The 12,726-nt window shown below is 38.7% G+C and overlaps 1 protein-coding gene across 4 annotated transcripts in view; it reads left to right on the top strand.

Moving 5' to 3' along the window:
• The window catches only part of Spf45 (splicing factor 45), a 362,347-nt gene that overhangs the window by 313,231 nt on the left and 36,390 nt on the right, over nucleotides 1–12,726 (top strand). For all 4 annotated transcript variants that reach the window (XM_090392270.1, XM_090392272.1, XM_090392269.1 and 1 more), the window contains one exon: nucleotides 1,345–1,433. In XM_090392270.1, the coding sequence (XP_090248396.1) occupies nucleotides 1,345–1,433 (89 nt within the window). The remainder of the gene's footprint in view (nucleotides 1–1,344; nucleotides 1,434–12,726) is intronic.

The raw sequence follows: 12,726 nt of genomic DNA, 5'->3' as shown, positions 1-12,726 counted from the left end.
CAGTGATACTATTTTTGTTGATTAGAATATAAAATTAACAAATACATAACATTTCTTAATAATAAAGAATTGCCTGCTTTAATACAAATAAAAGTGCACATTACGCTCACTTTTAAGAAAAGCTTGTGTTATGTGATTATACTATATACACTGCTTTAGAAAGAGGTCAGTGAGCACCCCTATGGGCAAGGTTTATCCTGCCATGTAATGAGTCACATGTTTGTAGCCAGTATAAATTGGACAAATATGATGTGCCCAAGTTATTGCACAGGTGAAGTGCTGCGAGAAAGGAACTAATGAAGTTTGAAAGAGACATTGTGATAGGATGTCATGTTGCAGGCCTATCTGTTTGGCAAATTGTTAACAAATTGGGCCATCCCAGGTGAAATCATACTGAGATGGAAGCACAGGGAGTCAACTGCAACTCATAGTGGACAACCCATCATCCTCACCGAACATGACCATAAGATGCTGTGAAGGACATATGTAAAAACTGCCATTTGTCGGCCAACAAACTAAATGCAAAGTTTTAGGAATTGACTGCAACATAAATATGCACAAAAACGTTCAGAACCAAGCTCATGGCATGGTTTTCATGTTGCAACGTCATCTGCAGTGGTGCAAAGATTGTGTACAGTGGGATGTGGAATCTTGGAAAACTGTGTTATGGAGTAATGAATCACCCTACATCCTCTTCTGAACAGATGGATGGGTGTAGATGGCGGATGCTTGGTGAATGTCGCTTACCATAATGCATAACCCCAACTATGAAATTCAGAAGTGGTCTGATGCTATGGTTCTGGTTTGGCCTTGGACTTCTGTTTGTAGTGCCATGAACATTGAATTCTGAAAAGCATCTGAACATTCTGGACAATGCTTCCTATTTTGTGGAGTTTCTACAGAACTGACCATTGTCTCTTTCAGCAAGACAGAGCACTTTGTCATAAGACTGTTGCTGTAACTGCATGGTTTGTGGACATAACGTCACCACACTTGACTGAGCTCCACAGATTCCTGATCTCAACCCTATTGAATATCTGTATAATGAACTTCAGCATGGGTGAGGTCAATGGATGTATGCCCTACAACAGTCCAGGACCTCATTCCATAGTTACAGCAAGAACGGTCCAAAAAGAAAGTATGTCCCCTCCCACACCATAATTGCTGCAGTCATCACAGCGAAAGGAGATCCTAGCTCTTATTAAGGTGGGTACCATGGCTGTTTGTTTTTCACACTATGGTGTCTCTTGACTTCTTTTCAAGCAGTGTGTGTGTGTATATATATATATATATATTGAAATCTGTTTAGAAATACTTTTATGGGATAATTTGAAATAATTGCAGTGGAGCCTGTTGTGTTACCTCAGCCACCAACTCAACCAGAATCAATTACTGAGATCATGAAAAATCCGTGTAAGGTAGTTTTGCTTAGGGTAAGTAGGAATAAGCTTTCCTAAAATTTCATACAGATTTTACAGTTCTAATAGCACTAACGGCCAAATTCTGTTGGAAACCTCAGTCCAGTTAGTACTTGGGAGTAGGATTCCAGAAATCCACTTGCCACTGGCGAGTTATCAGAGCTAAGTGGCAATTGAATTTTCAGCATCCTTCTGCTGACATTTAAAATATAATATTCTTTGCATAATTTACACTTTTTTTTTAATATCATCTCATTCATTGTCATGTGATTTGATCATGGGCATTTGCCAACAAATTTATTGAAGAAGACTTTATTTCTGACCAGGAGATAGCATCTTTATTTAATTAATAAAATGAACATTCATTATAATCTTAACCTGCTGTACTTCTTCCCCTAACAGCTGTCTGGCCATCATTTTAAACATTTTTTTTCTTTCTGTACGTTGACCTTGTAATAATATTATTATTAAGAGAGACCTCCAGGGAGGCAGAGACTCATTGAGTGAGGCTACATACTACACACACACCAGCTATCATACTTATTGAATTCATTCACACTGCTTGCACTCACAACATCCAATCACACACCACCCTCTGTGAGAAAAATCTAGCTCTCACACCCATCTTGGCAGCCTTCATTCTCAGTTTCCAAGGATGCCCTCTCATCCTTTCTCCCACCCTCCATAAATTGAAAAATTCCATCAGTTGAAATCCTGTATGACCCTTTCAGAAGTTTTTAAGTCTCAATCATATCACCCCTCTTTCTCCTGTTTTCTAGTGTCTGCAGTCTGCAAATTCTCAATCTGTCTTCATAATCAGTATTCCACAATCCTGATATCATTTTTAACACTCCTCTACAATATATCAGAATCACAACGGAAACCAGGAGACCAGATCTGTGCACAATAGTCCAAGTGAGGTCTTATCAAAGCCTTGTAAAGAGGCAAAATAACATCCTTATCTTTACATGTGAACATTCATTTCAGCATTGCAGTTATCTTTTGAGTTGTATTTGCAATCTTTGCCACATGGCCCCCTAAACTTCAACTTCCTATCTATTAACAATCCAAAATGCCTAGCCTCATCAGTTTCTTCTAGCCTAATTCTGCCAATATAATATGACATTGGATATTTAATCATGCCAAAGTGAATGACTTTACATATACTGACATTGAACTGACACCCATTTTCCCGGGCCCACAATTCCAGCCTATTCAAATCATTCTGCAAAGACTTCATCTTCTTCTTCCTAACATGGAATTTAGGCCAAGTGGCCTGTTCCATTCTCATGCCATCTCTTTCTTGGTCTTCCGATTCTTCTTTTCCACTTATTTTGTATCTGTATAATATTTTTGGTAGTTTGCTGTTGTCCATTCTGTTTAAATGTTCTAGCCATTTTTGTTTATAGTGTCATCATCATCATCAAATTCCTGCCATGTACCCTCAAGGGGTGTACAGGATATGACAGTACTACATGAAAAAATTACATCATTACTAACTTCCTATCTACAATTTTCCTCCAAATCAGTCTGTTACTTGTCAAGACTCCAACATTATCAGATCTTATATTTCTATCGTCTAAGGCACTTTGTACCGTATCAATCCACCTATATCTTGGTCTTCCTCTGGGTCGTTTTCCTGCCAACCTGGCAGAGAACACTTGTTTTACTAATCTTTCCTCTCCCATTCTATTTAAGTGACCATACCATCTGAGATTAGCTCTGCTAACACATTCCTGGATGCTGACAATGTCAAGTTCTTTCCTAATATCCTCATTTTTAATATGATATTGCCATTGATGCCATCTGTTCACGCCTCTAATCTTTCTCAGGACTCTCATATCTGCGGTCTCTAGTCTTTGGTCAAGTGTTTTACTTCTGACCCAGCTCTCAGATCCATAAGTTAAAATTGGTTTGAACACAGTCTTGTATACAGCTAATTTAGTGTTCCGACTAATTTCTTTCTTATTCCATATGAATTTATTCAATTGACTTCCCACGATACCAGCTTTGCTGATTCTGTTGTCTATTTCTATATTTAGTTTACCATCTTCAGTAAAAATTGTGCCTAAGTAGCTGAAATGTTTTACTTGTTCCACAGGTTCTCCATTCACAACACAGTTGACATTTTCAATGATTCTGCCTATTTTCATTGTCTTTGTCTTTTTATTGCTGACCTTCATACCATATCTATTACAACAGCTATTCAATTTAGTCAGAGAATCTTGCAGACTTGTAGCGGATTTATTTAGAAGTATAACATCATCCGCATAAAGCAAAGAGCTGACATTAACATCTCCAATTTTGATATCAGGTTTAATACCACATTCTTTCATAATGTGATCCATATAGATAATGAATAGAATAACAGAGGGGATAATGTACATCCTTGTCTCACACCAGGTTTAATATTAAACCATCTTCCTGTACTTCCTTCAATTCTAACTGCTGACTCACAACTCAAATAAAGACTAAGTATTGCTTGATATAATGCCCCATTGACACCATATAACTGCAGCGTATTGAATAGCTTCTCTCTTGGCACCTTGTCATATGCCTTTTCCAAATCGACAAAACTTAAATACAGATCTTTGTTATATTCCCATGCTTTCTCGACTATTTGTCGTAAAGTGAAGATCTGATCCTGACAGCCTCTATTTGGCCTGAATCCAGCTTGTTCTTCACTAAACTTTTCTTCCACAATTCTTCTCAACCGTTTCTCAAGTATACTTGCATAGATCTTGCCAGGAACACTCAGTAGGGAAATACCTCTGTAATTCTCACATTCAGTTTTATTTCCCTTTTTATATATGGGTACTATGAGAGCTCTACTCCAATCATCGGGAATTCGTCCCTCTGTCCAGGCTTTCTGAACTATGCAGTGCAGCCACTGTAAGACTCTTATACCACCATACTTCAGCATTTCTGGTCGAATATCATCTACTCCTGCTGCCTTTTCACATTTCAAGCCTTTGATGGCTTTTTCTACTTCAAGTATGGATATGTATTCCTGACTGCATGCCTGGTCAGTGTTTTCTATCACTGTGCTGTCATCACTGCTTGTTTCATTTAGCAGTTTTTCAAAGTAATTACTCCATACTTCAAGGATATCTTTTTCTCCTGTTTTCATTTCACCTTTATCATCTCTAATTCCTTTTACAGCACTCTTTCCTCCATTCCTAAGCTTCTTCAACAACCTCCAGAATATTTTGCCACCTTCTTGATATTTATTTTCTATATTCTTGCCAAAGTCCTCCCATGACTTTTGTTTAGCTAGTTTTACACACTGTTTAGCTTTCTTACATTTGTCTCTGTATTCTGTAAGAGTAAAAACTGACTTATTTGCCAGGAACTTTTGATATGCTTTCTTCTTTTCCTTCACTGCCTCTTTAACTTCCTGTGTCCACCAGGGAGTTCTGATTTTTTTATCTTTGCACACAACCTCACCACATGCCTCTCTGGCAGAATCAATCAATGTTTCCTTCAGAGTTTGCCACTGAATCTCCAAGGTTTGATTCCTGTTCTCAAACTCTTTCATTTTCTTTTCAATAATATTTCTGTATTTTAGTCTACAGTTTACATCTGAGAGCTGCTCAACTTTTATTCGCTTTAAAACTTTCTTACATGTCATTCTTTTCAATATGAAATTCAATTTTATCCTGCTCAAGACTAAATAGTGATCACTTCCAATTTCAAATCCTCTGTACACTCTGGTGTCCTGCACCAGGGAGAAAACATCACTATCAACAATAACATAGTCAATGAGACTTTTCTTATTCCTAGCCTCTTCTCTCCATGTGAATTTGTGCACATTTTTATGTTGGAACATGGTGTTAGTAATAACCAGTCCATGTCCTGAGCAGAAATCCAACAGATATTTGCCATTATTATTAGCTTTGCTCTTTTCTCCAAATTTTCCCAAAATACTTTTGTATTTCTCACAATCATTTCCTACTCTACTATTTAGATCCCCAACAAGGACCAACTTTTCCTTTTTCATTGTGTCAGTTGCTTTTTCTAAAGCCTCAAAAAATTCCTCCACTTCTACCTTAGTAGAACCTTCTGTGGGACCATAGGCACAAATAAGTCTCATTGTCCAGTTCCCCATTCTCATATTTGCCCACATTACTCTACTTGAGACTGACTGCCATTCAAGAAGATTAGCCTCGTATTTTGTGTTGAATACTATGGCTACTCCTTCTTTTCCTTGATTGTCATTGCCTGAATATAACATTTTGTATTTATTGCTCAGAAAGATCTCACCAGTTTTGGTCTTTTTTGTTTCAGTCACCCCTATTATGTCGATCTGGTACTTATCTAATTCCTCAGCTAGCTCCATTTCTTTGCATTCAGGCTTCTTACGTTGATAGTACCGATCTTTAACTCTGGTGATGTTGAGTTGGGGTTTGTTTTCAGATTTGTTCCAGTAGCTGACTTTTCGCTGTTCGCCCTGGTTCCCTGGCGAAAACAACGGGGGCCTTGTTTAACCCGGGCGACGGCCCAGCCGGCATGAAATTTTGTCATGTTGTACCATCATTTTTTATTTTGGTTTAACCAATAAGAATACAATTTGGTCGACTAAATCCCAAATTGCCAGCCCATCCTCGTTCGTTCAGTATCAAAGTAGATACCCAACAGGGTGCACCACGAGAAGGTGAGGATTGGACATTAGGTCAGAAGCCCTGGTCGGTTCTCCGCATTCCTTTAAAGGCTATGTGGAGGTCTCCTCTCAGTTATACAGCTTTGACCCTTAAGCACCCCTTTCTTATGTAGTAATTAATTGGTTTTATTTTTAGGGATTGTAAGATTTCTTCATTTGTTTTGTGGTATCACTTGGTATATCCAGCTGTTTTTCTGAGGAACTTCATTTCTGCTGTTTGAATTCATCTTTCCTTTTCATGGTCCATGTTTCACTTCCGTATAGTAGAGTTGGTTTTGACAAGACTGATTCTAGTGTGCTTTTGTACTAGGGATGGCTTAAATATATTATTTATTATACCATTTACTTTGACAAAGTTTGATATTTTAGTGTCTAGGGGTCTTTTTCTTCTTCGTATGATAGATCACATCCCAAGTATCTGAAGTGTTTACTTGTTCTAGTATTTTATTATCTATCACTATTTTACTTCTTATTGGGTTTTCTCCTTTGATTGTCATTATTTTTGTTTTTTCTTTAGATATTGTCATATTATATTGCTTTGAGATATCATTTAATGATTTTAATGATCTTTGTAAATCATCTTCTGATGTAGCTAATACTATTTGATCATCTGCAAATAGTAGTGTATCTATCTTCATTTGCGGGGTCATTTGTATACCAAATGGGTTATGCTGTTTCCAGATTGTTAATATTTCATTTATATATATATATATATTGAAAAGCAGAGGTGAGAGGGTACATTCTTGTTGTACTCCTCTTGATATATCTTTCCATTCTGAGATGTGTTCTAATTTAACTGCTATTTTATTTCCTGTATATATTTCTTGAATAGATTGTAAAAGTTTGTTTGGTATGTTTAAATCGGTTAATATTTTAAACAATTTTTGTCTACTAATTTTGTCAAAGGCTTTTTCATAATCAATAAAGGCCACATGTTTCTTTTTGAAATTCTCTTCTCTTTTCTATTCATAATTTTAAAGTAAAAATTGGATCTATGCAGGATCGGCCTTTTCAGAAACCATTTTGTTCTTCTAGTAATTTGTCTTCTACAATGCTGCTTAGTTTCTCTTTTAATATTCCTGCATATATTTTATATTCAGCAGGATGCAAAAACTTCATATCAGCAGCATTCCTGATTACCCTACCTATCTTTATATCATCAGCAAATAACTGTATGTCACTTGTCAAATCCTTCCCAATATCATTAATGTACAGATTGAATAACAGTGGACCAAGCACTGGTCCTTGTGGTACACCACTTTTTTTCTTTTTTTTTTAATCTTTGTACTGGTTATGGGCAGTACTACCCTTACATCACGTCCAGACTTGATATAGGCCTAAGCCTTTACGAGTGTTTTACTCCATGCCTGTTCTAGTTATCATTGTAGTCATTCTCTGGTGGCAACTCCATGCCACCAGTGTCCCCTGTAGGGCCCTCAAGGAAAGAACTTTTATATCCTTACTAACTATTATAATAATGGAATTAACTCACGTCAATTATTCTTTATTCGTAGAATTTTCACCTGAGTATCACAGGCATCATCAGTACGGGTACAAGGCTAATTAAATAATAACTGTTATATTCACAAAGCGCCACCTAAGTAGCCAAGGTTAAATTTCCTAAATTTATTTATTTATTTTATTTCTACATAATTATTTTTTAATATATAAAATAAATAAATAATAATTAAATAAATTTAGTAATAGACATATTAGACTCACGGTATTTCCTTACTGAAACTTTTATATCCTTCTGCGTAAGCCCAAGCTGTTTTAAGTCCTTAGAACTATCTGCACTCCATACGTCATGTAAAGAGATGGTGGCACTGGTAAACCTCGATTGGTTATTTTTATAATAATTTACTTTATTGTTATGGCTATAGGCTAGTGGGCACCCTGTTCCCACCACCTGGGCATCAACTACCTAAACGTCACCATCTCTTTTAATCACTAAGTCCGGCTTACGCAAACCCGTGGAGGTCCTATAATGTGGGTCCGTCGCAGTTTCCCAAACTGTTGTTAAAGCTGTTGTTCAGAATGGAGACCATGGGATCATGCTTCCTCACAGCCAGCCCTACAGTTGGAGTCGTCACTACCCCATTGAGCTGTGCAGGCTCGAGTAGGTAGGGCATTGATCCTTGCCCTAATAAGATCAATATACTCGAACCTAGGGAGGATTCTGGTGCCATCCCTTACCCAATCATGCTGAGGAGGCACCAGATATGACTCTTTTAAAGGAGCACCATCTACAGAACAGTGCAACAGAGATGCCCATCTCTTGTGTTCTGCGAGTGCTGCCTCGATTAAAGTACCTTGATAATGGGACCAGCCTTTAGCCTGCTAAAAGTCTTCTTGTATTAATGGGCTGTAGAAAGCCTCTCAGCAGTAATGGAACCCCAAGCCCACCATCCTTCATCCTCTTATGGAAATATGCAGTAGGAGTGTCAGGCGGCCATGATCTCACGGCTGAACGGGACAGTACCGAGATATATGTCCTACCAAGCACCAACTTGTGGGTAAGGAGAAACGGTCGTTGCTGGGGCTTGAGAGGAGCTTTCCTCAAAGAAGCGATCCCAGCTTCTAGGATAGACGGGACAGAAGACCTTCCCTTTGGGGTGAACATGATACTGAGGTATCTCCACTCTTCCAGGATGGTCAAAGCATGCAACAGAAAACTCTATAGTCTTGACCTTAAGCTTCTTGTCACGACCAGAGGGGACAAGAGCTAAAGAGCAGGACTTCTCTACGTTAATAGAAAGGCCTTGAATAGAGAAGAAGTCAACTGCCCGTTCAAACAGTTCCTGCAAGCCTATCTTAGTAGCGGCTATGAGAATACGATCGTCCGCAAAGGCCATAGCATTAAAGGAAGAAGTGCCTAGAGAGTAGCCTATATGGCTAGGAAGAGAATGAAGAAACTTATCTATGACGCAGTTAAAGAAAAGGGGAGATAGAGGATCACCCTGGCGAACACCTCGCACTTCAGGAATAGAAGTTGCACTGGACTCTGTAGTGATAGTGATGGAGCTACCCAAGTATAGCTCCATAACAGAACCAGCAATAGACAGTGCTCGAAGGCGAGCAGGAAGGGAGACACTATCAAAGGCCTTTTGGAGGTCCAGCGACGCCATATATAAAGGCTTAAAGTGACGTTGGGAATCAGAGAGAAGAGAAGAAAGAAGATATATATTCTCGGCACAGTCGTCTGAAGGGACAAAAGCTCTCTGCCTATAATCATGCTGTATATGTTGCCGAAGTCGTTTAACTAATATTTTACGATAGAGTCTAAGTAACACAGGGGAGATGGTAATAGGTCTAAAGTCTGATGCACAGCTTGAAGTTTCTTTCTTTGGAAGATAGTTCTTGAAGTACGTAAGTATGGTGGTATTACTTTACTGGAAAGAAGAACATCCACTAAGTCTTGAAGAATCTTCAATGGTACCTTCCGCAGCCTACAGGCAGAGAAATTGGATGGAAGAGCTGCTTTAATCTCCTGGATGGAGACAGGTATATTTGAAGGGCAGGAATGGACCTCAATATCGTAGCTTGGTCATCATAATCAGGGAAGTGTGGAGGTGGAGCAGAAAAGACTGTACTCCAGAAATTTGACAAAATCATCATGCAAGTCTGCTAGAGGTGGAGGGGAAGCACTGTCAAGGATGATTTTGGCACATTGCCCTCTATTCTTTTTATAGAGGGCCTGCATAGCTTCATAGGCCTCCTTCCTCTGCTTCCTATTTGACAAAGTCATTGTAGAATGAGACGTAGGCTGGTGTTGACGAGGCATGAAGTATTTAGAGAATTCAGCATGGAGGTAGTCATTCAACTGATCTGTGATATCCATTCCCAAAAGGTGAGTCTGGATGAGATATTTAAGAATTTGATTGTTATATTCTGGAACAGGAGGATCATCTAGAGATGATGTCAGTCTGAGAATCAAAATCCTCTTCATCAACAGCTGGAAGATGGAGAGGCAAGGAGAGGAGATACTACCTGTTCCTACCTGTGGCAGATGGGTTGCGAATTCTTGAAGTTAGGCTTTGTAACTGCTTTCCATCTGACACTTAATGGGAACACCTTAAATAAAGCCTCATTGATTTTCTTTATCCCTCGAGCCGTCAACTCGATCTCATGAGTGGCACGGATCTTTTCTTCTTCGGCAGTCCAATGTGCTTTGACGTGCTCTGTTCTTATTGTAGAATTGGCTTCGGCTGGATGTTGAGGTGCGATGCACGCCAAGGCCAACTGCGGTAGAGAATGCATGATCGCAGACCTGACATATGAAGTGTGAGATTGGGAATGCATTGACTGCCAGAACAAGCATGATGAGAACTTGAATAAATGGGTTGATGACAGTCTTTGCAGAGCTTTCTTTTAACTTTCTTCCTGAGGATGTGTCTGTCAGTTGATATCTGTCTGTCAGTCATCCTCTTATCCATGCTAATATTGTATAACTCAAACCCATTTTCTCCAATTTATGCAGCAGTCTGCCATGCTGTATTCTGTCAAAAGCCTTAGCAAAATCCAAAAGTATCATGGTATATCCATTCCCCTTGTCTAGTTCAATGGTAACATTGTTATAGAATGTGAGCAAGTTGCTAAAACATGACCTTCCCTTAGTAAACCCATGTTGTTCGTTGCTAAGTAGATATTCACTATCAACCCATTTCTGAATGCAGGCCCTAACCAATTTTTCAAAATTCTTCACCACCACTCCTGAGATACTAATTTGTCAATAGTTGGATACATCGGTCTTTGCACCACTCTTATGCAATGGGATTACCATACATTCCTTCCATTCCTGCAGAATCTTTCCTGTTCTGAGACTCATTAAACATCCTGGTCAAAGGAATGGCCAGTTCAGCTGAACACTCTTTTAGCACATGTGCTGATATTCCATCAGTCCATATTGCTGAATTCTTATTCAGTTTGTGCAACAGCTCTAATACCTCGGCCTCACACACCTGCGTTTCTTCATCTAGTGAAGAGGTAACAGTGAGCTCAATGTTGCGTTCACCAGGTTGATAGCTTTTAACGAAATGGACACTCATTAACTGAACAATCTCTTCTGCATCTATAACCCTCACACCATCTGGATTTAGAAGAGTTATTCTATTATTTTCATTCTTTCTTTTACTTGCAGAATATCAGTAGAATTCTTGTTGGTTGTCTTTAGCATGCAGAGCGAGTTTCTTTTCATAATCAGACTATTCTAGCTTGCTGCTTATAAAGTTCATAACAGACGTCGTCCTTATGCAAATGGTATTCCTTCCACATTGTCCTTTTCTTACGAATCCCTTGCTTAATAAGATTACACATCCATTAGACTCCTACTCTATTTATTCTTCAAAGTCTCGGAACACATTCTGATATCGCATCATTTAAGTATTTTTAAATGCTTCCCATGCACTGTTGATATTCTTTCCATCCAGCAACCGATCCCATTCCACTGAACTCAGTGTATACTCCTCAGTTCGTCATAATTTTCTGCTTTGTAGTTCAGCATGTAAATGTTTTCTGAATGGAACATTCATAAACTTAGTCACTTCCAAAGTGAGTACCGCATGATCACTGTCACCAACTGGAGGCAGAATAGTTACGTCTTTAACTGAAATGCCCTCTGACACTATAATCAAATCTAACACTCTTTGACCTCGAGTTCCTTCTGTCACATGCTGCTTGAGGAAATTGTCCCTCAACAGCTCAATAAATGCATTTTCATTCTTCTCATGAAATTCTACTGCTACCCAATCAATATTTGGATAATTATAGTCTCCCATTATGATTACTCTTTTCGCACTCACCTTTTCTATTTGGTGATGCTTTTCTTCATCACCAGCAACCAATCCACCAGGTCTGTAACACCACCCCGCTATGTAATTTGTCTTGTTAGATTCCACCTCACGCCAGATGGCTTCAAACTGTGCCACATGAAATATTGTTAATAGTATTACTACATTCATAGGTCTCAACTCTAACTGGATTTAAGTCATCCAATATCATTAGTAGCATCCCCCCCCCCCCCCAACTCTCCTATCCACTCTATCCTTCCTAAAAATACTGTACCGATGACACTCTATACCAGTTAGTAGGTCTGATTCTGATAGCCAGGTCTCACTAATTCCTACAATCTGAGGTTGCAACATATTGACTAAAGCAACAAACTCGACCCCTTTGTTGAAAGTTTATTTTTCACTTGGTTAGACCATAATAAATTTAGTTTAATCATTTATCCAAGTGTGAGCAAACAAAGTTTGCGCCTATAGATCGAAACTAGTCTGGGTAGTGACCAATCCCTTAATGCATAACATTATATATATCTGCAAGGAGATGTGTTTTGTATTATGGGAGATACTGGGATACGAGTGATGTTAGCTTGGTTCACCTTTGCGAATAGTTGCCCGGTGTTGTACTACCTTACTGGGGTAAGGTAGTACAACACCATATTCAGTCCTGAAGATATTTTCAGGTGCAAACTTTGTTTACTCACACTTGGATATTAAACCAAATTTATTCTACCCCTTTGTTTCTGATACTCCTAGCATTGTGTACAGACATAATCTACCTGCATGTTCTTTTGTATAATCTTGTCTGCAGTCTGCCTGACACAGTTGGACATCTTGCCGATCTCTATTCTTCTCTAATGCCTTG

The sequence above is a fragment of the Typopeltis vanoorti genome, chromosome 5 (assembly GCF_054136105.1).
Source record: "Typopeltis vanoorti isolate ZY-2024b chromosome 5, IOZ_Tvanoo_1.0, whole genome shotgun sequence".
Classification (NCBI taxonomy): domain Eukaryota; kingdom Metazoa; phylum Arthropoda; class Arachnida; order Uropygi; family Thelyphonidae; genus Typopeltis; species Typopeltis vanoorti.
This window is presented reverse-complemented; position numbering and strand designations above follow the sequence as displayed.